Source organism: Caretta caretta, chromosome 9 (genome assembly GCF_965140235.1).
Source record: "Caretta caretta isolate rCarCar2 chromosome 9, rCarCar1.hap1, whole genome shotgun sequence".
In the NCBI taxonomy this organism is placed as follows: Eukaryota; Metazoa; Chordata; order Testudines; family Cheloniidae; genus Caretta; species Caretta caretta.
This window is the reverse complement of record NC_134214.1, coordinates 28,786,191-28,808,127: the sequence shown is the minus strand read 5'-3', so window position 1 is coordinate 28,808,127 and position 21,937 is coordinate 28,786,191. Positions and strand designations below refer to the sequence as shown.

The following is a 21,937-nucleotide window of genomic DNA, read 5'->3' as shown; positions in this document are numbered from 1 at the left end:
TTGTCTGTGTTGCAGGAATGGAGAAGGGCAAGAGTTTTAGTCTACCATCTCTACAGAAGGAAAGGGAAACTTCTTCCCCCCCGTTCCCCTCTCCCCGGGAACAAACCCCACAACCCTAACAATGGTCTTAACAAAAAAACTTCTGGTTTGAGGTTTTGACTGCTGAATTATGACAAGAGAGAATGGCATCCATGTAAAAAATAAAGTGTGACAATTTTGAAATAATTCTTCTCCCCTGGCAGTTGGCTAACACAAGACTACTCAAAAATTGTAAGTTTTCACTATATTGTTTGCAGTGTTGTAGCCGTGTTGGTCCCAAGGAATTTTTTAAGTACATCAGAAGCAGGAAGCCTGCCAAACAGGCAGTGGGGCCACTACACAACAAAAAAGTGTTAAAAGAGCACTCAAGGAAGACAAGGCCATTGCAGAGAAGCTAAATGAATACTGTGTATCAGTATTCACTACAGAGGATATAGGGGAGATGCCCCAAAAGAATATCTCTGATGTGGGTAACATATCTGAAGGACTGTCCCAAACTGATGTATTAATAGAAGAGGTTTTAGAACAAGTCAATAAACTAAACAGTATTAATTCACAAGGACCAGATGGTATTCACCCAAGAGTTCTGAAGGAATCAAATATGAATTGCAGAACTACTGACAGTAGTATGCAACCTATCACAGATATCAGCCCCTGTACCAGATGACTGGAAGGTAGCTAATGTAACGCTGATTTTTAAAAAGGGCTACAGAGGAGATCCTGGCAATTACAGGCCAGTGGGCATTTTGGTGGAAACTATAGCAAAGAACAGAATTAAACAGACACACAAATAAATGCGATTTGCTGGAGAAGGTGTTGGGAACACTGGGGCATGGTCACTAGGTAACTCGAGGGGATGGAAGACCACGAGTGTCGATGAAGCCCCCTCGCACTAGGCCCCGGTGTCCTTGCCCCCCCCCTCCTGCCTGGAGGCACTCGCAGCAGCTCTGCGTACTAGGCCCAAGTGTCCTTGGCCCCCCCGCCTGGAGGCGCACACAGCAGTTATGCTGAGAATCTGCAACAATATGTTGCAGAGTCAGACTGCCTGAAACTAAGCAAGGCCAAACAGGGGAGATATGAAAGAACAATGCTGAATAAAGCAGCTTTATGTATAGTTTAACAAATGATACAGAGAATCAGGGAACTAGCTGGGAACTGGATTGGCTGGCTATATGGATACTTGGGGCAGCTTGCTATTGGATAAGTATGCTGGGAAAAAGGATGTATAAAAGCCTGTGTAACTTCCTGCTCTGTTGTGCAGGATTTGAGATTTTATTCTCCCTGTACCTTTTTGCAGCTGCAAATAAACTTTTCTGCTTCTCCACCCCGTTGTGATTATTGGGTGTAGCACACCGGGTAACGAACCACTCAAGCTGTTGTTCAGCCTCTCGGCACTGGGTGCCGGCAACAAAGGGAAATGGAAATCATGCCTCACCAATCTATCAGAATTCTTTAAGGGAGTTAACAGCCATGTAGATAAGTTGACACACTACTTGAATTTTCAGAAAGCCTTTGACAAGGATCCTAATCAAAGGCTCTTAAGGAAACTAAAGTAGCCATGGAGGGAGGGTCCTCTCATAGATCAGAACTGATTGAAAGATAGGAAAAAGGCTAGGCATATATGGTCAAGTTTTCACAATGAAGAGGTAAACAGCAGGATCCTCCCAGGATACAGAGATTGGAACCTGTGCTGTTCAACATATTCATTGATGATTTAGAAAAGGGGGTGAAGTGGCAAAGTTTACAGACTATACAAAATTATTCAACATAATTAAGTCCAAAGCAGACAGCTAAGAGTTACAGAAGGGTCTCACAAAACAGGGTGACTGATCAACAAAATGGCAGATGAAATTCAATGTTGATATGCAAAGTAATCCACACTGGAAAAAATAATCCCGATTATACATATTCAATGATGGGTTCTAAATCAGCTATTACCACCCAAGAAAGATCTTGGAGTCAAGCACGGATAGCTTTCTGAAAACTTCAGCTCAATGCACAGTAGTGGTCAAAAAGGCTAACAGTATGTTAGGAACTATTAGGAAAGGGATAGAAAATAAGACAGAAAATATTATAAATGCCACTATATAAATCCATGGTGTAATTACATCTTGAATACTGTGTCCAATTCTGGTTGCCCCATCTCAAAAAGGATACAGTGGAACAGAAAACATTCACAGAAGGGCAACAAATATATATGATCAAGTGTAGAGAATGGCGTCCACACAAGGACAGACTAAGAAGATTAGGGCTATTCAGAAAAGAGACAACTAAAGGGCAATATGATAGAGGTCTATACAAATCAAAAATGGCATGGAAAAAGTGAATAGAGAAGTGCTATTAATGCTTTCACACAACACAAAAACTAGGGGTCACCCAATGAAATTAATAGGCACGAGGTTTAATACAAACAAGAGGAAGTCTTTTTTCCACACAATGCATAACTAACCTGTGGAACTCATTGCCATGGAATGTTGTGATAGCCAAAAGCATAACAGGATTCAAAAAAGAAAAGGTCCTATCAATGGCTATTAGCCATGATGGCCAAGGATGCAACCCCATACTCAGGGTAACCCTAAACCTCTAACTACCAGAAACCCAGAGTGGAAGAAGAGTGGAACATTTCATAATGCCCTGTTCTGTACACTCCTCCTGAAGCTCTGGTAATGGTCACTGTTGGAGACAGGTTACTGGACAAGATGTACCATGGTCTGGCCTAGTATGGCTGCTCCCATGTGAGAGAGACAGGGCAGGTGAGGTAATATCTTTATTGGATCAGCTTCTAATGGTGGAAGAGATAATCTTTTGAACTACACAGACCTCTTCCTCAGGTCTGGAGAAAATAACCAGAAAGTAACCAGTCTCAGCTAAATACAAGGTGGGTTAAGCATAGGAGGTTCAACACATGCTGCAGGAGACCACTTAAAATGAAGTGGACAATTAAGGATTAGCAAGCAAGAGGGTGTGTGACAATTTCCCGTAGTAAGCCATAAAAATCAGTGCCCGTTTTTAATGTCCAGCAGAGTTATGAATTTAAGTTCCCAGGCTTGTCTTGAGACGGCGTTATGTAGGTTTCTTTTGAGGACTGGGACCAAGAGGTCAGATATGGAGTGATCGCTTTATGACAAGTGTTCATCCATAGGTGATATGGTGTTTTTGTCTTTTATCATTTTTCTGTGTGAATTCATTTGACAAATCACATCCTGGAACAGACCACACAAATACCCCAGAACTTTCTGCAGCACAGAAAACAACAAACCCATGGACAGCACACCCTTAGTTGTCACCTACCATCCCCATACTGGAACCCATACAGGGTATCATTAAACAATTACAACCTATACCTGATGGGGACCATACAAGGAAATAAATCTTTACTAAACACCCTCTTCTGGCCTTCAAACACCATCCAACCTCAGCAAGCTCATCATCAGAAGCAAGCTCCTCAGAGGCCAGGATACAGCCAACTCAAAGCAGGGCTAAACAGATGCAAAACATGCAGACATATCTCCACAGCTAAAGTGATCAAATACCCCTGACAAACACACCTGTCAAGATGAATAGGTCTTACACATGCCTAATGCAACATGTAGTGTACCTCATCCAGTGCACCAAATGCCCCAAACACCAAGAGTTGAAAATGGACAATCAGTATGCTCTTGAATGAACTCACACCGAAAAATTTAAAAGACAAGAACACCAAATCATTCCTGGCTGAACACTTTTCACAAACAATCACCTCAAATCTGACCTCTCTGTCCCCTTTCTCAACGGAAACCTGCATAATCCCTTCAAAAAACAAGCCTGGGAACTTAAATTCATAAGTCAGCTCAACATTAAAAATCATGCACTTAACAGAGTCTTATCTGTCACACCTTGTATTTAGCTCAGATACAGTGGTTGCCTTCAAGACATGAGAAAGATCTCTGTGTAGCTTGAGAACTGTCCCTTCCACCAACAGAAATTGGTCCAATAAAAAAAAAAAAAAAATTACCTAACCTACCTTTCCTCTCTTAGTTTTCACTATCTTATTCTATCATTCACCAACCTTCCACTCAGTTTACTATGGGGATAGACAATTGCTTCACCAATCCCAATATAATGTAGGTAACCACAGAGTGAACTATTATAAAATGGTTAGCACTGACCTCTGGTGACAAATCTAGAGAGTACACTCAGTGCATATGTATGCAGTTTGAACAGATGTCAGCTGGCATACAAAGGGGTTGGTGGGTCTGCATGATGCAGGGGAAATTACAAGACTGCTGGGGCTTCCAAATTATCTTTTTTACTCACTTGAACAGATTACAAACAGAACTGCTAAAAAGGATCAGTTTTCATTAGAGTCTCCTATATGATGCTACTGACTGCTTCAGTTATTGAATATTTCTTTTTAAGTTCCAGTTAAATAACTGCTGTTAAACAGTTTAATTGAAAGGTGTTTTTGTCCTCACTGGGGAAAAAAACCAAAAAACAAAAAACCACACACCTTACTTTTTAGATTCACTATTAATTGGTCATCTTCAAACAAAGTAATTTTGATTTCTTTTAAATGCAGATGGAGAACATGCTAGCCAAAGGCTTGAAAAAAGTATGCATGCAGCATACCCACAGTGATAGTCCTGTGGAGGTACACAGCACTATACATGATGCTCTCATATTCATTTCCAAGACTAAAAAGGAGTGACCTGGTAAAGCACAGCAGTAATCTCAAAAGATTAATCCCATTTTATCGTGAGAAAAAGTGAACAATGACTGGTAAAATCTGCACCGGAAACAGTTGCGAGGCTCTCATTAAAGTTTATGGGATATGCGGGTGCAAATCCAAAGACAAAATTTGGGCCTTGGGCTGTTCCGGTAGGCTTAGCATACATCAGTATATTCTTCAGCCTTAAAGCTACTCTGTTTATTAATAGGATTATGATATGTCATCTGGAACGCAACGTTACCTCCGCTCTGGTCCAGATTCAATCTTTGTTGCTTTGGGATTAGTCACTACGATTAAATGCAACAACAAAATAGCTAACCTGTTCACTTTGGATGACTTCACAAATGCATGGTTTACAAAACACATGTGCGCAGTGTGTTATCACAGGAAGGTTCAGAGAATCCAAGCAAATTGCACATTCTTCATCTGAGCCAGAGCTGAGAACCAACTTCATTTTATTTACTAACTTCTCACGTAATTCTTCAGGAGTACTATAACCTAATATATATAGAAAACAAAGTTTTGTAAAACAAAAACAAAAACAGATTTTACACATGGGGCCAGATCATCAGCATAGTTCCATTAAATTCAACAGAACCATGTTGATTTACACCAGGTGAGGATCTGGCCCACAATTTATAAACACACTTAAATATGGCAGAATCAAGACTAATTCTGTATTACTATCTAAAAACATTTTTATGAATATTCAATTTGAGTCACTCAGACTAAGCTCAAGAAACCCTAACTGACTAAGGGCACACTGATCAGTACACGGTGCAACGTGCTCAGTGACTGAGGGGAAAAGAGCAATGTTTATGCAACAACAGTTTTGGACAGTGATTCTATTATGGAGATATTGGTAGCTACTCTGTAGTTGGGATTGCACTGTGATTTCTGCTTAAAAGGAGGAACTAATCCAACTGTTTCACACTAATTGAATGTAGCGTCCAAATTTAGCACAGTAAAACTCTACATGGAAAATGTATGTCCTATGAATTTTTTTTTTTTTTTTTTTAGGAATAATGTTTAGCAACATTTTAAAATGCTCTTTGAAGTTTTGCCCCATTTTCTCAAATTTCTTTGTTTCCAGAAGCTCTAAACTTCATACTGATCCTGATGACATCTTAGATATATGATCATTTTGAAATTTTAGAACTGGGCATCAGAAGTTATTCCTTATATTCAGGATATCTCAACTGGACTGTGCTAAATGCAGTCAATGGACCTACTCATATCCAGCAGCTACTTTCCATTTTCTGAAGTTACAGGGGCATCTGCCTCTGCAGTGGAGCTGCACACTCTCGGATTCCAAAAACTTGGCCTTCAACTCTCACCCTTCCCCCCACCCTGCCATAGCCCCTATAATGGCAAAGAATCATGGGGAAAGAAAAACCCATAGCTTGCAACTCCACTACAGAGGCAGTTTCTCCTTCTGATAAAGCTGCAGGGCTGTCCCCCAATGCCTCACTCATCCTTTTGTCCTCAGAAGGGGAGAAGTGGGCCCAAGACATTAATAAACTTTCTATGGCTCAGCAGAGCACAGCCGTCCTCTGATAACCCTCCTGCAATTCACCAGTCAAGAGCTTGACTGAGGTCTGTAACAGCAGAGCTGTCAGAATCAGGGAGGAGAGTATCATCTCCTCCCTGTTTTTCGCCTCCATGACCTCCCATACTGCTCTGCTTCCCCCACATGTACTTGCCAGACATATTCAGCTTTTAAATGTGTACTAGTGTTGATAGATCTACATTAAAAGCAGAATATAGTAGGAAAGGTGGACAACATGGTGGGAGCAAGGCTACCGGGGGCAATTTAGGCTGTGAAGGGTACTGGGGAGGAGTAGGTCAGGACAGGGAACAAGGCATAGGGGCAGGGGAAGGAAAGGAGGTCATGGGAAACACCAGGGCTTTGCAAAGGGCTTACAGGGGAGAATACGTATTAATACCAAATAGCTAATCACATGTATTAAAAAGAAGACGGTCAACACTGGTATATACTCATTAAACCCTGGTAATTTCCCCCACCATAAAAACCAAAACATGTACCTTAAAAGTTAAGTTTGCTAGACTGTACATCCAAATTCATTAAAACAAAACAAAACAAAAAAATTGCAGTTAAGACATTCAACACCCTCCTCCCATCTACATGCCACTCCTCATTCCTCCACTCATAATATACATAGGTCCATTTTCATCCTTCAAATCAACATGTAGTTTTAACTCAGTCCACAAATATAAAATTCACTAGTGCATGCATATGCGGACTTTACATAGCAATTACAGAACTGATATCAAATTTAGAATGACAAATCACCCATTCCCAAATTTTCATAAGCATTACAGAAAAAAACAAAAACAATCTCACAGCCACCATTTACAGAGACCACATACCTCATTTATTTACACACTAATACAAAATCATGTATGGAACTACAGTACAATTTATAAAAGCCACCCTAACCCTATATTCATGATTAAAATACATCAACATTTGAACACTCAGAATGGTTGTTCAAGAAAAAGATATTGGAATGAGATATTAAAGGATGACAATGTGAACCAATGAGTGAACTGTAGATGGGTTGATGAATGACTCAGCTAGATATTTTTGTTTTTTTTATGGCTTGCCTTTGGTGGGATATGAAGACTAGCATAGATGACTGTAAGTTAAGGGGCGCGGGTAGGTGGGGGGATGTTTTAAAGATCAATCTAAAATTCCAAATACTGTAGGTAAAACACATTAATATACCCAATTAAAGACTAATTGTTTTTGTCCATAATACAGCAGGTAAAAAGTCTACCAATAACATTTCTATTCTTGGGACTTGAACTAAAATGCTGTTATAGTTTTTAGAATGATACACGGAAAGTACATCTACTCACCTATTTGACAACTGGAAGACGATGTATTTGCGCAAAGATGAGGATGACAACACAGCTGCCTCAATCTGAGCAAGACACCAAGGACATCTGCATAATGTGCCAGAACAGTTCCTTCATTAAAATACCTGAAGAACAATTTTAATATTATAGTGTGAAAAACATTATACCCTAAATACATGGTCTCGATGGGTCAAGTTCAGCAATCTAAACCATGTCCTATTCTTACAGTCACCTTTTACCTGTTTTTTATGCAAAGCACGCCCTTTCATGTGTTTTGTTTTGTTTTTAAATGCATACATACCCGAATGACAAAACTGGAGCACTGCCATTTATCTAAACAGTGGTGTCCTGAACATTAGTGTTATCCCTGAATCTGACCCAGACTTTAATGGAATTGCAGCCAATTACACTCTGCACTTTAACTCACAGAAACCAGGGACATCTGGATGTCTGAACATTCTCAGTTATAAAAACTTTTTGTTGTGTAGATTTTCAAAGAGGTATATGAATTTTTAGTCACCTATTTTACATTGGCCCTGGTTCTCCACTCACCCATACTAGTGTAACTTCATTGAAGTAGGTGGGCCTCCAGCTAATATAAACTATGTGACTGAAACCTTGTGCAATGCTTTGAAAAAATTACTGCTCTGGGTAAGGTGTGCGCGCCACGGTTTCTTTGACCTCAATTTTGTTAAAGCTGTGAAATGCAAAAGCAAAACTGAAAATCCTACAAGGTTATCTAAACTTACTAAGCTATATATATGCACTTACCATACAGGTCAAAGTAGGAAGTTCCATATACCATCATATATCAGTAACTAGCTCCTAAGACTCATTTACATTTAAGTTCTACTTTTTTCAGAAATAGTGTATGAGAATATATGTGATGTTCTACAGAAACAAGTTTTTCAAGTGCTAAAGAATTATTTTTAAGACTACTGTTAGTGTATTTTGTATTATTTGCTTCTCTCAAAGACAGTTAGGCTCATTTATGACATATGCTAGACCATTCTTCATTTTCTTCTTCATGCTGACAATTGAACAGATGTTACCGTCATTTGCAGTTATTAATTCAGGGCACACTAAGAGTGAAAAGTGAGGGGGGGGGAGGGAGAGAGAAAGAGTTTGGCATATTTTAGATACATTCTGCTATTACAGCTAATATGCTTGAAACATCTGGACCAGTAGTTTTCAGAAGTCAGACTACAAAGAAAACTGACAACTCTAATAGCAACTGCACAATCTATCTTCTTTCTATCTACCTGCTAATAGCAGCTTGGCCTTCGTTCTTCACAGACTGATAGATTTTTCTCTCTTCCTCTGTAAGCGTAACATGCTGAATAAATACCTTACGTTCTGGTAACTCCAAAACAGGCTTTCCTTTAATTTTGCTTGTTTTCGTTCTCCTAAGGGTGATGTTTTTAATTAGGGACTGTAAACGCCTAGAAAAGACACATGAACCAGTCTTTAATACACTAACACAAATTACTAACAGTTTTTTTATTCAGTTTACTATATAACTGATTCTTTTGCATAAAATCTAAGCTTGATAGTATGCTACACTGCACTAAAATTAAGTTATATACAATATATTGCATTTAAAACCAAAAATGTACATTATGTTTAAACAAAGTACAAATGCATAAGTTTGTCATGACACACTGGCAATCAAATATCAGATTTATTATCCACAAACGTTTTACAAGCTCTTCATACCTCAGTCCCCCTTGGTCTCCCAGCATGACAGGGCGCTGGATTGTTCTGTGCCACCACTCTCTATCAGTAAAAGGTTTCAGTTTTAAAAAGGAGAGAAGAGACCACAAATCCTTTAAGGAATTCTGGATAGGAGTGCCTAAAATAAGAAAAAGAATCTGGAAAACCTTAAGAACCAAAAATATAAATTTGATTAAAAGTAGTCCACCCCTCCACAAATATATAGATCAAGGTTTTAAAACCCAGAACACAGAAATTTTTTTTTCCTTCAGATTGAGTCACAGATCCACGATATGAAACAAAGTACTAGTCTTCACAAACAAGGCACCATTACACTAGCATACACTTTTTCAGGGGAGTCTTTCTGCAGCTATCTCAACTGCATATTTTAAAATGTATTAGTTTTGCCATATAGTTCCACTTTAGAGAAACAGGCAGAAATTTTGTTCAGTTTTTCAGAATTGACAACAAATGGAAAAAAATCCATTATTCACCCAGCTCTATTCATAATACATGCCTTTGGGGTATTATTCCTTAGACAGCACATGTTTGCAGGTTGTTGTAGATGGTTTGCAGTTCACTTAGGCCCCAGTTCAGGAAAGCATCCCTACTCAGGCCAACACTTAAGCAGGTGATTAAGTGCCATTGATTTAAGTCAAACACCTGCTATGTGTTGGCCTGAATCAAGGACTAGGTGAACAAAAAATCTGGGTTTCAAGGAAATTGAACATGTTGGTTGGTGAGCCAGTCCTTTCCTTCTTTGCTGATCATATAAAATGAAGTTGGGATAATAGCATTATTTTAAATAGTTCAATTTGGTTGCATTCTCATCAACTTTTATAAAGATGATAGCAGCAGCAGCAGCTTTCTATGGACTTCTAATTTGCTACTGAGGACTTACGAAAAACTCTGACGTTACTTTTTCAAAACCGTTTTAAGATCTTCTTTCTGAACTAAGATTAATTTAAGAACATTCCAAAATAAGTCTGAATTTAGAGCCCAGCAGCCAAAATAAACGTTAGGTTTTCTGGATAAAACCAAAATGAAAACATTTCTTTAAAAATGTAGGGTCACTGTAGTACAAAAATAAAGGTTAACACTGCGATTACTGTGGGGTAAAATATTTCACCTGTCAGTATCCATCTTCTCTGTGCCTCCAGATTTAATGCAGCTTTAGTTTGCTGAGCATTTGGGTTTCGAATAGTGTGCCCCTCATCCAACACCACTCTCAGCCACTTTAATCTGTGTAACAGACTATCACCTCTGCTCTGAAATACAATTTTATTTTTGATCCTGTAACTCAAATCAAAATAGATCTTTTTGAAACTATGATATAGCAAGTCATAGATCTAACACATATATAGCACAAGTGAGGTAGATTTATTAAAACAGATTAGTAATAGTAGAAAATATATTCATTTTTATCTTGCTTACTCATCAAAGAATAGTAAAACGAGGAATGTGAGGAACCCACTCTTGGATTTAAAGAATCCCTGGAAACGTACATCATGTGCCTGGGACTAAGAGGATGCAAAAGGGTGACCAGAGTGAAATCATGGAAGCCAGATCAGAAAGCAGAGGAGCGGGAAGGGGGCTTACTGATGTTAAATTAAATAGGAGGGACCATTTGAAAGATCTGATACCCAGATATTTAAAAAGGACCGAGATTTGTATGAAAACAAAGCTAGCCAAATGCATGAATTCACATATAACGGCTATCCTTATTCAGGAAATCAATATATCCCTCAAAAATAATCAGTTTTTACATACTTTCATAGATTATGCATAGGGCCCTACCAAATTCAAGGCTATGAAAAACTAATCATGGACCGTGAAACGTGGTCTTTTGTGTGCTTTACCCTATATAGATTTCATGGGGGAGACCAGCATTTCTCAAATTGGGGGTCCTGATCCAAAAGAGAGTTGCAGGAGGGTTGCAAGGTTATTTTAGGGAGGTTGTGGTATTGCCACCCTTACTGCTGTGCTACCTTCAGAGCCGGCACTCAGCTCTGAAGGCAGTGCCCCACCAGCAACAGTGCAGTTCCAATCCCATGCCATCCTTACTTATGTGCTGCCGCTGGCAACAGTCCTGCCTTCAAAGCTGTGATCCCAGCCAGCAGCCACCGCTCTCCACCTGCCCATCTCCGAAGGCAGCGGTGGGGCCAGCACCAACCCAGAAATAAGGGTAGCAGTATCAAACACCCTCTTCCCCCCTCTCCACCCCCCCCCACACACAATAACCCTGTGACCCCCTCCACAACTCCTTTTTAGGAAAGGACCCCCTACAATTACAACATCGTGAAATTTCAGATTTAAAAATAGATGACATTATGAAATTTATTACTTTTGAAATCCTAAAACCATGAAATTGACCAAAATGGACTGTGAATTTGGTAGGGCCCTCACTATGCAATTCAAAAAGCTTTACTGAAGTGCCATGGCTGTGTAAAATTAAGCAGCAGACAGGGTTGGAACATTTAGATCCACTGCAGAGAGCTCTCCAAATTGAGCTAACAGAGTAACTAATAGCAGTAGTACGTGGTCATCCTTAGTGTGGATCAGCAATAGAAGGGGATGGGACATTTTGCCAGAGGGTTTCACAGATTTTTGCTGACATCAGAGGAAAGGTGAGACTCGGGAATTTTGGGTTCCATTCCAGACTTTGGAGGGGAGTACACTATATAGTAAACACAAACACTTCTACCAAATTCCCTTCCCTCCCCCCACCGCCACCCTTCAAATTCAACCTCTTCTGCACGGTCTCAGTCCTGTGTCTTTTCCATCATGGCTCCTTGTCCCAGTCCCATTCTCCTTGTCTACCCAATCCCAGTTCCCTTGCCCAGAAAATCCTTGCCTCACCCCTCAGGACTCCACGTCGGTTATTCCCCTCCCGCACTTTCATTCCCCCTGCCCAACCCTAGTTCCCATCCATCCCCTAGCTTCCTATCTCCAGTCTCCTTGCTCACACGATCCTCTGCCTCTTTTCTACCCCAGAATCCATCTGCCCCTCCCTCCACATTCCCCATCCTGACTGGCCTCCAGGGATTCTCATTCAGTTTTAGTGTCCCGCATCTCCCCAGATCTTTGTCTCAGGTCTCTTTTCCCAACCAGTCCTTGTTCTACCTTTGCACCCAAGTTCCTTATCAGTCTTCCTTCCCATCTTATCTCCTCCCCCATTGGTTCTAAGTCCCAGTCTCTCCCTCAAGCTCTTCATCCAATCTCAGTCTCTACCCACACCTCTATCTGCTGCCTCTCAGCCCATCTGCCCCCTCTACTACTAGTCCCAGTATCCTGGCACAGCTAGTCCCAAATTACCAATTGCCCACCCCACCCCAAGTCCCAGTTTTCGCCTTCCCTCCAGTTGCCTATCCTAACCTGCTCTCCACTCAGGTCTGACTCTTGTCCCCCTCTGCAAATGAATCAGATAGCTTCCTCCTCCATGCTGCCAGGGCACTGAGCACTAAAAGATACACTCTCCCTGCTCAGTTCAGGTGCTCAGATCCAGCACAGCCCACTGCTACCCAGAACTGAAATTGTAGGGTAAACCCTGCTCAGCCCCAGGCTAGATCAAACCCAATGCAGTCAGAATCTGTGGGGAATTTAATTGCTAAAAATCAAAGAAATGTCTACTAAGCACTTAATACAATATACACATTCAAAGAAAGCCTCCCACTCTCCATAAATGGCCATTTTGGGTTTGTTTGGTTTTTTATCATCTGATACAAAAAGTTGCTATAAAGATATTTAGTATTTTACTTACTCCATAATCGCTGGCTAAAATGTTGTAGGTTGTTAGTACTATGTCTTGTTTTGAAATAAATGCTGGGTCTTTGCTGCGGTCAGGACCATAATAAACATATATATTCAAGCGAACATCTGATCTGATATGTTGTTCAAACTGGTCCTGAAAAGAAAAGTCATTAACAGAAACTGCAATTAACCAAATGTTGCCACATAACTATATTCCTTAAGGATGGCTTACAAAACAACTGTAGATTCTGTTCCGACTCTGTGGCATACTGCAACTACCAATGGTGGAACATAGGACAGACATAACAAAAGTCAATTGTTTTAGGATAAGAGAGGCAGAGGGAACTGAAGCAGCCAACTTAGTTACAGCAAAAACAGAGCCAAAAACAAAGCAAAGCTGGATAATCAATCACAAGTAATTGTACTGCAATGGAGTTGAGGGGAGGGACAGAGGGAGGAGACCATTTTTTACACATGTAAAATAAAGCTACAATGGCATTTCTGAATAAATAAGAAAAAATAAATGAAAGTGACTGGTTAAAAATTACTAGCATTTTTTCAAGATCTACTTTTCATCATTAGTGTTTAAATTTTTGCACTTCTTTTAAATAAAACAGCTAATCTTCACTTGTCACTTTCATTTTTGTTTCTAAAGTGTTTCGCCTTTGTCGCTCTCCAGCACTGGCACCATGTTGCAGAATTTGAGCTGCTGACAAAAAGAAGGGGTAAAGTCTAAAGAAACCGTTTTCAATAAAAAGTATCACAGTTCTAGGACACAAATATAATATATGGAGGGAGTAATTTAATCTCCCTCAATCAGTTCTCCACACAAAGCTTCATTTGTAGAGTTTTCTGCAAGTTTCTCCATTACTGAGTAAGTATTAGGCAGCATTTCTTCTCGTAATTTTATTCCAGCATCTTTACGAATCACCAGACTCTAGAGAAGGAATTATAGCTAGAGATAGGCAAGATTTTTCAGATGAATAGTTTATTCCCCCCCAAAATTGCAGTTTCAGTTAATTCAAAACTATCTGCGAATTTGTCAGTTTCAAACAATGAAATGAAAACAGTAGTTTCAGATGCTAAAGTCCAGAGTCCAATTTTGTAGTTTTACCAAAAAAAAAAAAAAAAAAAATTAACAGGCCAAGAAAAAAACTGAAAAAGCAAAAGTATTTTCTCTCATCTCTTTTCAATTTTAATTATCTCTGTGTTGTAAAATCCGTTAGCATAAAGCTTCAGCAGAGACATGTGATTTTTAAGCTGACTATCCCTTTAACATGTTTACAAACAATGAACAACTCTCCTGCAATAAAAAAGGAGGGTGGAAATGTGAACCGGTGTGGAACCCATTTGCTCAGTAATGACTCCCCTCACAGGGTGACCAGTATTCATAGCTCTTTAATGGACATGAAATAAATCACATGCATCAGTGAATAAAAGCCATTCAGTCTCATGGCTCTATGATGTCACTTCAATTTGTTCTAGTATCAAAAATTACTAGGGCTGTCAAGTGATTTAAAAAAATAATCGCGATTAAATCACCCTGTTAAACAATAATAGAATACCATTTATATAAATATTTTTGGATGTTTTCCACATTTTCAAATATATTGATTTCAATTACAACAAAGAATACGAAGTGTACAGGGCTCACTTTATATTTACTATAAATATTTGCACTGTAAAAATAAAAGAAACAGTATTTTTCAATTGACAATACAAATACTGTAGTGCAATCTCTTTATCATCAAAGTTGAACTTACAAATGTAGAGTTATGTACAAAAAATATCTGCATTCAAAAATAAACAATGTCAAACTTTAGAGCCTACAGGTCTACTCAGTCCTACTTCTGGTTCAGCCAATCGCTCAAACAAGTTTGTTTACATTTGCAGGAGATAATGCTGCCTGCTTCTTGTTTACAAAGTCATCTGAAAGTGAGAACATGCATTCGCATGGCACTGTTGTAGCCGACATTGCAAGATATTTACATGCCAAATGTGCTAAAGATTCATATGTCCCTTCATGCTTCAACCACCATTCCAGAGGACATGGATCCATGCTGATGATGGGTTCTGCTCGATAATGATCCAACGCAGTGCAGACCAACACATGTTCATTTTCATCATCCGAGTCAGATGTCACCAGCAGAAGGCTGATTTTATTTTTTGGTGGTTTAGGTTGCTGTTTTAAGACTTCTGAAAGCATGCTCCACAGCCCGTTCCTCTCAGATTTTGAAAGGCGCTTCAGTTTCTTAAATCTTGGGTTGAATGCTGTAGCTATTTTTAGAAATCTCACATTGGTGCCTTCTTTGCGTTTTGTCAAATCAGCAGTGAAAATGTTCTTAAAAAGAACAACATGCTGGGTCATCATCGGAGACTGCTATAACACGAAATATGTGGCAGAAAGTGGGTAAAACACAAAGCAGGAGACATACAATTCTCCCCCAAGTTCAGTCACCAATTCAATTAATGCAGTTTTTTTTAAAACAAGCATCATCAGAATGGCAGCACATCTTCTCGAATGGTGGCCAAAGCATGAAGGAGCATACCAATGTTTAGCATATCTGGCACATAAATATCTTGCAGTGCTGGTTACTGAAGTGCCATGCAAACGTCTGTTCTCACTTTCAGGTGACACTGTAAAGAAGAAGTGGGCAGCATAACTCCAGTAAAATGTAAACAAACTTGTTTCATTTAGTGATTGGCTGCACAAGAAGTAGGACTGAGTGGACTTGTAGGCTCTAAAGTTTTACATTGTTTTGTTTTTGAGTGCAGTTATGTAACAAACAAAATCTACATTTGTAAGTTGCACTTTCATGATAAAAAATTGCACAATAATACCTATATGAGGTGAATTGAAAAATACTATTTCTTTTATCATTTTTACAGTGCAAATATTTGTAATAAAAAATTATAAAGTGAGCACTGTTCACATTGTATTCTGTGTTGTAATTGAATAAATAGATCTGAAAATGTAGAAAAACATCCAAAAATTTTAATAAATTTAAATTGGTATTCTATTGTTTAACAGTGTGATTAAAACAGCAATTAATCTCAATTAACTCAAAAAAATTAATCGCGATAAAAAAGTCACTTGAGTTAACTGCAATTAATCAATAATCGTAAAAATTATCTATTTTTTGAACAACTGCTTTATTTCAAAATTAGGAGAAGCAGTAATTTTAGTCACATGACATGTTACTGGAGCAATGTATTTGTATTGTCATAATTAAGAGTAAAAACATATTAAAGAATTAACATGATAATGTAAAACCTACAATCCAGTTGCTTAGGACAGAGAGCGGACAGATGATCAGTGTTGTTCTGGGACCCTCTTCAGAACCATTTTTCTTAACAGACTGTACAATTGCAGTACCTGAGAAAATAGAAGTGACACTTAGCAGGATAATCATTTACCTTAATCCTTTATTTTGAAAGATTATAACAAATACGACGCTAAAAAAATGTGAGTAGTTCCCTGAAGTCCTTTCGGAGGTCCCCATCAAAATAATGCAATCTTCACATAAGAAACATCTGTATAGTATTTCAGTTTGAAAAGAAAAATTCATAAGGCTTGTGTTTATTTCTTCATTACCTTTTTTCTTTGCTTTCTTTTTTAATGGAGCGGATGGAGATGCAAGAGCAGACGCAAAGCCTGTGTCTTCTTGAATAACGCAAGAAGCTGCTGCCAAAAGACCACATCCAAATGCAAGACATTTTAAAAATATGTGCATGGGTAAGTATATTTTTATTACATTTATGTTACACTAAGTATTAACCAAATGAACTGATTTTCTCACTGTTTTACAGGTAGCTACTAACACGGAGTAACTCTCAAAGGGACAGAATCTATCGGCCATTAGGACAAACGATTTAGCACAAGTTTCACTCCAGGAGTACACATAAACATAAAGTACTTTAGACTTGTTTACACAAACACTCAGCGCACATCAAGCTGGGGTGTAAACCTACCCTCTGCTAGCCTGCCATGCATTAAGTGCCCATGTGGACCCTGCTGCCAAATACTAAAAGTTCCCTAGTGTGCTCTTGTTTCAAAGCAGCATAGATCAAAGCGCACTAGGGAACTTTTAGTGCCCGCCAGCTGTGTTCTCACAGACACGTAGTCCAGGCAAGGTAGCATAGGGTAGATGTACATCACAGGTTGCTGCAAAGTGTTTGCTTAAACAAGCCCTCAATGCAGAGTACCTATAGTCTTTCAGATTTTCTTCCATGAGAGGTATTTAGTCTGACAGATAACATATGTTCTTGTATTTTTAGATTAGCATCTAAGCATTTTATCTTGTACAATAGCTTTGCCTTTCAAATGTGCTTTTTCCATTTCTGTGCTTACATACTACTACATCCTTGTCAGAATCTAAAGCATCTCATGTTTCCTCACTACACCTTCCACCATCCCATCCCTTTTACCAAGGAAGAAAGGATTCTCTTCAAAGCCTGTCACATCATTACTTACTTCTTCAGCCAGAAAAGCTGTTACGAAACATAAGCCCAGGGAAGGAGTGCATCACCACTAGGCTAGCTGAATAGTCCTTTCTTAAATAAGAGTTCAAGGTTCTACTTCTAACTGATAAATTTACTCTTATAGGTGGTTAAACCGAGTTACATGCTCACAGCATTAAACACACGTCCACAGGAGTTTTACTGAAACATTTTAATATAGATTCCTTTCTTGATAAAAAGTTGGTCTGAAGTATCTTCTGGTGTACAATTTCTGCTTAAATTTCTGGTACGGAAAGATTTATACTCCAAAGAAACATACTTTTACTTCTCTTTCTGGTTGCTGGGAGATCTTTTTCACATTTGCCTGAAAAGAAAAACAACTATTTAAAAACTGAATGAAATTAATTCTATTTTAACCCAATTATTTAAGTATAACTTACTTCTTGTTTGTTGTGGTAGCCACTCTTCAGATTCTTCTGAGTCACTGCTTACTGTATATTTGGGTTTCTCAGCTTTAGCTCTAAAATATTAAAACAAAAACCCTTCACAACCAGTATTAAAACTTGAAGAGCATGTTTTAGCCACACAGACTAACATGCAATAGATATGACCAATGTGCTTTGAAAAGTTCCTTGGAGGATGGAGGGGCGCAGGGGGACAAAACAAAACGTACTCTGCTCATTGTTGCACTTCAATATGCAAAAAAAATAAAATAAAATCTGTGAACAGACTATTTTCTCATAAATGTAAAAAAAACAAAACAGATCTTTACACGAACCAATAAAAAGAACAATCTGTGCCATGATGAAATGGCATGAACATATCAGTATGTTTCAAACTCAAATCAAGCCAAAAGCTGCCCCTTTTGTCTACAGAACAATGTATCTAAAGCAGCAGTTCTCAGACATCATTGTACTGTGACCCCTTCTAACAACAAAAATTACTACAAGATCCTGGGAGGAGGGGACCAAAGACTCAGTCCACCTGAGCCCCGCCGCCCTAACTCCGCTGTGAGGGGGTGGGGGCCAAAGCTGAAGCCCAAGAGCTTCTTCCCTGGGCAAGGGGCATGTAATCTTAGCCCTGGGCGGTGGGGCTCAGGCTTCAGCCCGGGGCGGTGGGACTTGGGTTCTGGCCTCCGCCCTGGGCCCCAGCAAGTCTAACATCAGTCTTGGCAACCCCATTAAAATGCGGGTCCCGACCCACAGTTTGAGAACCCCTGATCTAGAAGTGAAACACTGACAAAAACTATTGACATTTAGCAGGACATCAGAAGTTTATGTCAAGTTTTTTAAACAATAAATACAGACTGATTAATTTTAATTGTGAAGTAGATACCTGGCACTGCTATCATGCCTATCTTTCAATTTCAATTAATGGTCTTTGATACTTCCGCCTTATTATATACATTACATCATATTTCTGACAACTATAAGCTGAAGCTTGGGAAAGCAAAAGGAATATTGCTGCTACGGACACTGGCAGATAAACAAAGCAATCTAACCTTGTTGTTTACATTCTTTAAAAAAAAAATTGAAGACTGGGTATCAAAACAACATTACTACAAGAATGGATTACAGTTAACACCTTTGATACTATTATACTGACAAGAGGAATAATAAAAATTTAGAACAGGCGTCTCAAACACGAGGCCAAGCTCCCCGTGGGCCCCCCCCCCGGAGTTATTTCCTGCGGCAGCCAAGCTCCCCTCACCCGTCGCCCCACCTCCTCCCCAGTGCGCCGCATCCCTGCTCCTCTGCCTACCTCCAGGCGCTTCTCACCGCCAAACAACTGTTTGGTGTCACTTAGCACTTTCCAGGAGGGAGGGGAAGGAGTGGGGAGCCATGCGCTCCAGGGGGGAGGCAGAAGAGGTGGGGCAGGGGTGGGGATTTGGGGAAGGGGTGGGAAGAGGTCGGGCCTCATGGAAGGGGTGGAGTGGGGCGGGGCAAGAGCCGGGGGCAGGGAGGGGGCTTTTGTATCTTTATATGAAAAGGTGTCAGTGATGCGGCCCTCGGGCCAATGTACTAATCCTCATGTGGCCCTCGTGGTGATTGGAGTTTGAGATCGCTGATTTAGAATGTAGGCAAGAGTCACTTAGAAAAAAAATTCATGATGGGCAGAGGACAGGACACCAAACACTTACCGCCTAGATAAGATCATCCCTACTCCAACCCAACTGATGTAAAAACCTGAAAGGGACTGCATCTTCTAGTTTTTTGCTAATAACTTTAACTTTATTCAAATGTCATGTAGCAAGCCAACAAAAGAGAAAAAGTGTGTTTCAGGATATTACCTTTTTGGTTGGGAACTAGAACATTGTGACTGAACAGTTTCACTCTTCTCCTTTACATTAGAAATACTGGGCTCCACATTACAGCTGGTCTCTTCAGGAAAAGAGAGAAAAGAGAAAAGAGTTATGAAAAGGAAAATACAGTCTTTTTGCCTGAAAGCCAAGCTACTTGATGAATAAAACTAGTACAGATTTAGATCAAAAATAATGTTCTCAATTCCTCAGAGTGAAATTAGCATAACTGGCACTTTGAGTCACGATTGTAAATGTGAGATAAAAATACTATGAAGATCTTCCTAATATATTTCCAGCCATCTAAAATGCTGACATATTAAAGCAACCACTCACCACCTTGCCCAGATAAATTTGCATACAAAAGAAGTCAAAAAGTGTTAACGGCCTATGTGAATGCCCCTGCATTCACACCCTACACACTATTGTAGTAATCTTTGTAGAAGGTGTGCTTTTGTAAGATATTTGAAAACTCATACTTTGCTGGTCAATATTGACCTGATAACATTCGTGTGGCAACATTGTATGTGAAGTTATAAAACTACTGTGTATGATGTTCAAAACTCACGTTCCACCAAAGTGGTCAAAAAGTCCTGTCTTGAACAAAGGAGTACGTTTGCCTTAATTTGCATTTAAGTAGTAAACAGAGTCATCAAGTAGGAAGGGAAAACAAAGGAAGCTCAAACAGGTAGGAAAAAAAACAGCAGGGAACATCCTTCCACACAGACTTTTTGTCTCCTAGTTCCCAGCTGGAAAAGTTTTTTCAGGAGGGAGGTGGGGATTAAAACTTTCAAAAGAAGGGGCAAACACCCCAAGACTCCCACTCTCTCTCCGTCTGTCTCTGACATTGCACCTAAGATGACAAAGAAAAACAGACGTTGGAATCTGAGGGGCGTCCATACCTGAAGAGTTTGGTCAGTAGCCTTGCTGGAAGCAGGTGTTGAGAAATTTTGCTTGAATTTAATATACTTTGTTAGAACACTTATTAGTGCCTATTTTGATTTTTTTTTTAATAACCATTTCTGACTTTTATGCCTCATTACTTGTACTAGCTTAAAATCTCTTTGTAGTTAATAAAGTTGCTTTACTGTTTCATCTAATCCAGTGTGTTGAAACCAAGCGTCTGGGTAACTCTATTTAAGATAATAAGCTGACATATTTTTCCCTTAAAGGAAGAACAGACATAATATATTTATACTGTCCAGGAGAAGGCTGACCAGTACAGGACATACATTTCTGTCAGGAAATCAGGGACTGGGAGTGTGTTGAGGTTCCCCTGCAGTATATCCCAAGCTGATGAGAGCCAGTGGGTAACTAGCAGGCTGCAGTTACACCCGGACACTCAGGGAATAGCTTGCATGCTGGAAGGCTGTTTGTGAGCAGCCCAAGTGGGAGCTACTTCAGCAAGGCATTGTAAGGCACCCAGGGTTCCAAGCCAGGGGTGACACAGCCCTGCAACTGATCTGAATTGTACCCTAGTATCCACAGTCTGGTTCTGGCTGACAAAGCTTTGACTTAGATTTCCAAGCTAAAGATACAAACTAGCTTTCTAATCAGACCCTGAAAGGTATTCTAATACATTTATTGGCTTTTGTGGGTTTATTCTAGACCCTTTTTATTTTAAAATCATTTCTGAAATAGGTGACCCTTTTTAAATGTTAGCTTTAAAAAGAAAACAACATTAACAATGGGCCTGTATTTAGATACTATTTAATATTTTTTAAATCATAAACAATAATTTAAATGTCCAAGAATAATGTAAGCATCAGTACAGATTATCATGTAAGTTCATACTTAACTACAACGCACTTTGAGAAAAACAACTTGTCCCAACAGACCACAACACTGTTTACACCAGGAGGAGAACAGATATTGTGAAATGGAGAAATATGAGACCAACATTGAGCTGATGAAGAGCTAGAGAGCAGAAATAACTAGAAATGAGTTACAACAGAAAAAAGTCTTTCCTCTATGGTGGGATACAGTGACCTTTACCTTACATTAAAGTACATAATAATAAAATCTTACACTTGTGTGCAAGATCAAGGCATAAAACTGAGTCTTACCACATTATTGTAGTAGAC

General features: G+C 39.3%; 1 protein-coding gene across 2 annotated transcripts in view; it reads right to left on the bottom strand.

The window, feature by feature from the left end:
* Nucleotides 1-21,937, bottom strand: part of HLTF (helicase like transcription factor) — a 49,343-nt gene that overhangs the window by 11,512 nt on the left and 15,894 nt on the right. The window contains exons 10-20 of one of the 2 annotated variants that reach the window (XM_048862823.2): nt 19,845-19,935; nt 17,995-18,074; nt 17,874-17,918; nt 16,689-16,778; nt 16,372-16,469; nt 13,104-13,247; nt 10,473-10,611; nt 9,347-9,482; nt 8,893-9,072; nt 7,631-7,755; nt 5,067-5,245 (exon numbers count right to left, since the gene is read on the bottom strand). In XM_048862823.2, the coding sequence (XP_048718780.2) occupies nt 5,067-5,245; nt 7,631-7,755; nt 8,893-9,072; nt 9,347-9,482; nt 10,473-10,611; nt 13,104-13,247; nt 16,372-16,469; nt 16,689-16,778; nt 17,874-17,918; nt 17,995-18,074; nt 19,845-19,935 (1,307 nt within the window). The remainder of the gene's footprint in view (nt 1-5,066; nt 5,246-7,630; nt 7,756-8,892; nt 9,073-9,346; nt 9,483-10,472; nt 10,612-13,103; nt 13,248-16,371; nt 16,470-16,688; nt 16,779-17,873; nt 17,919-17,994; nt 18,075-19,844; nt 19,936-21,937) is intronic. The other variant, XM_048862824.2, reaches the window with a different exon arrangement.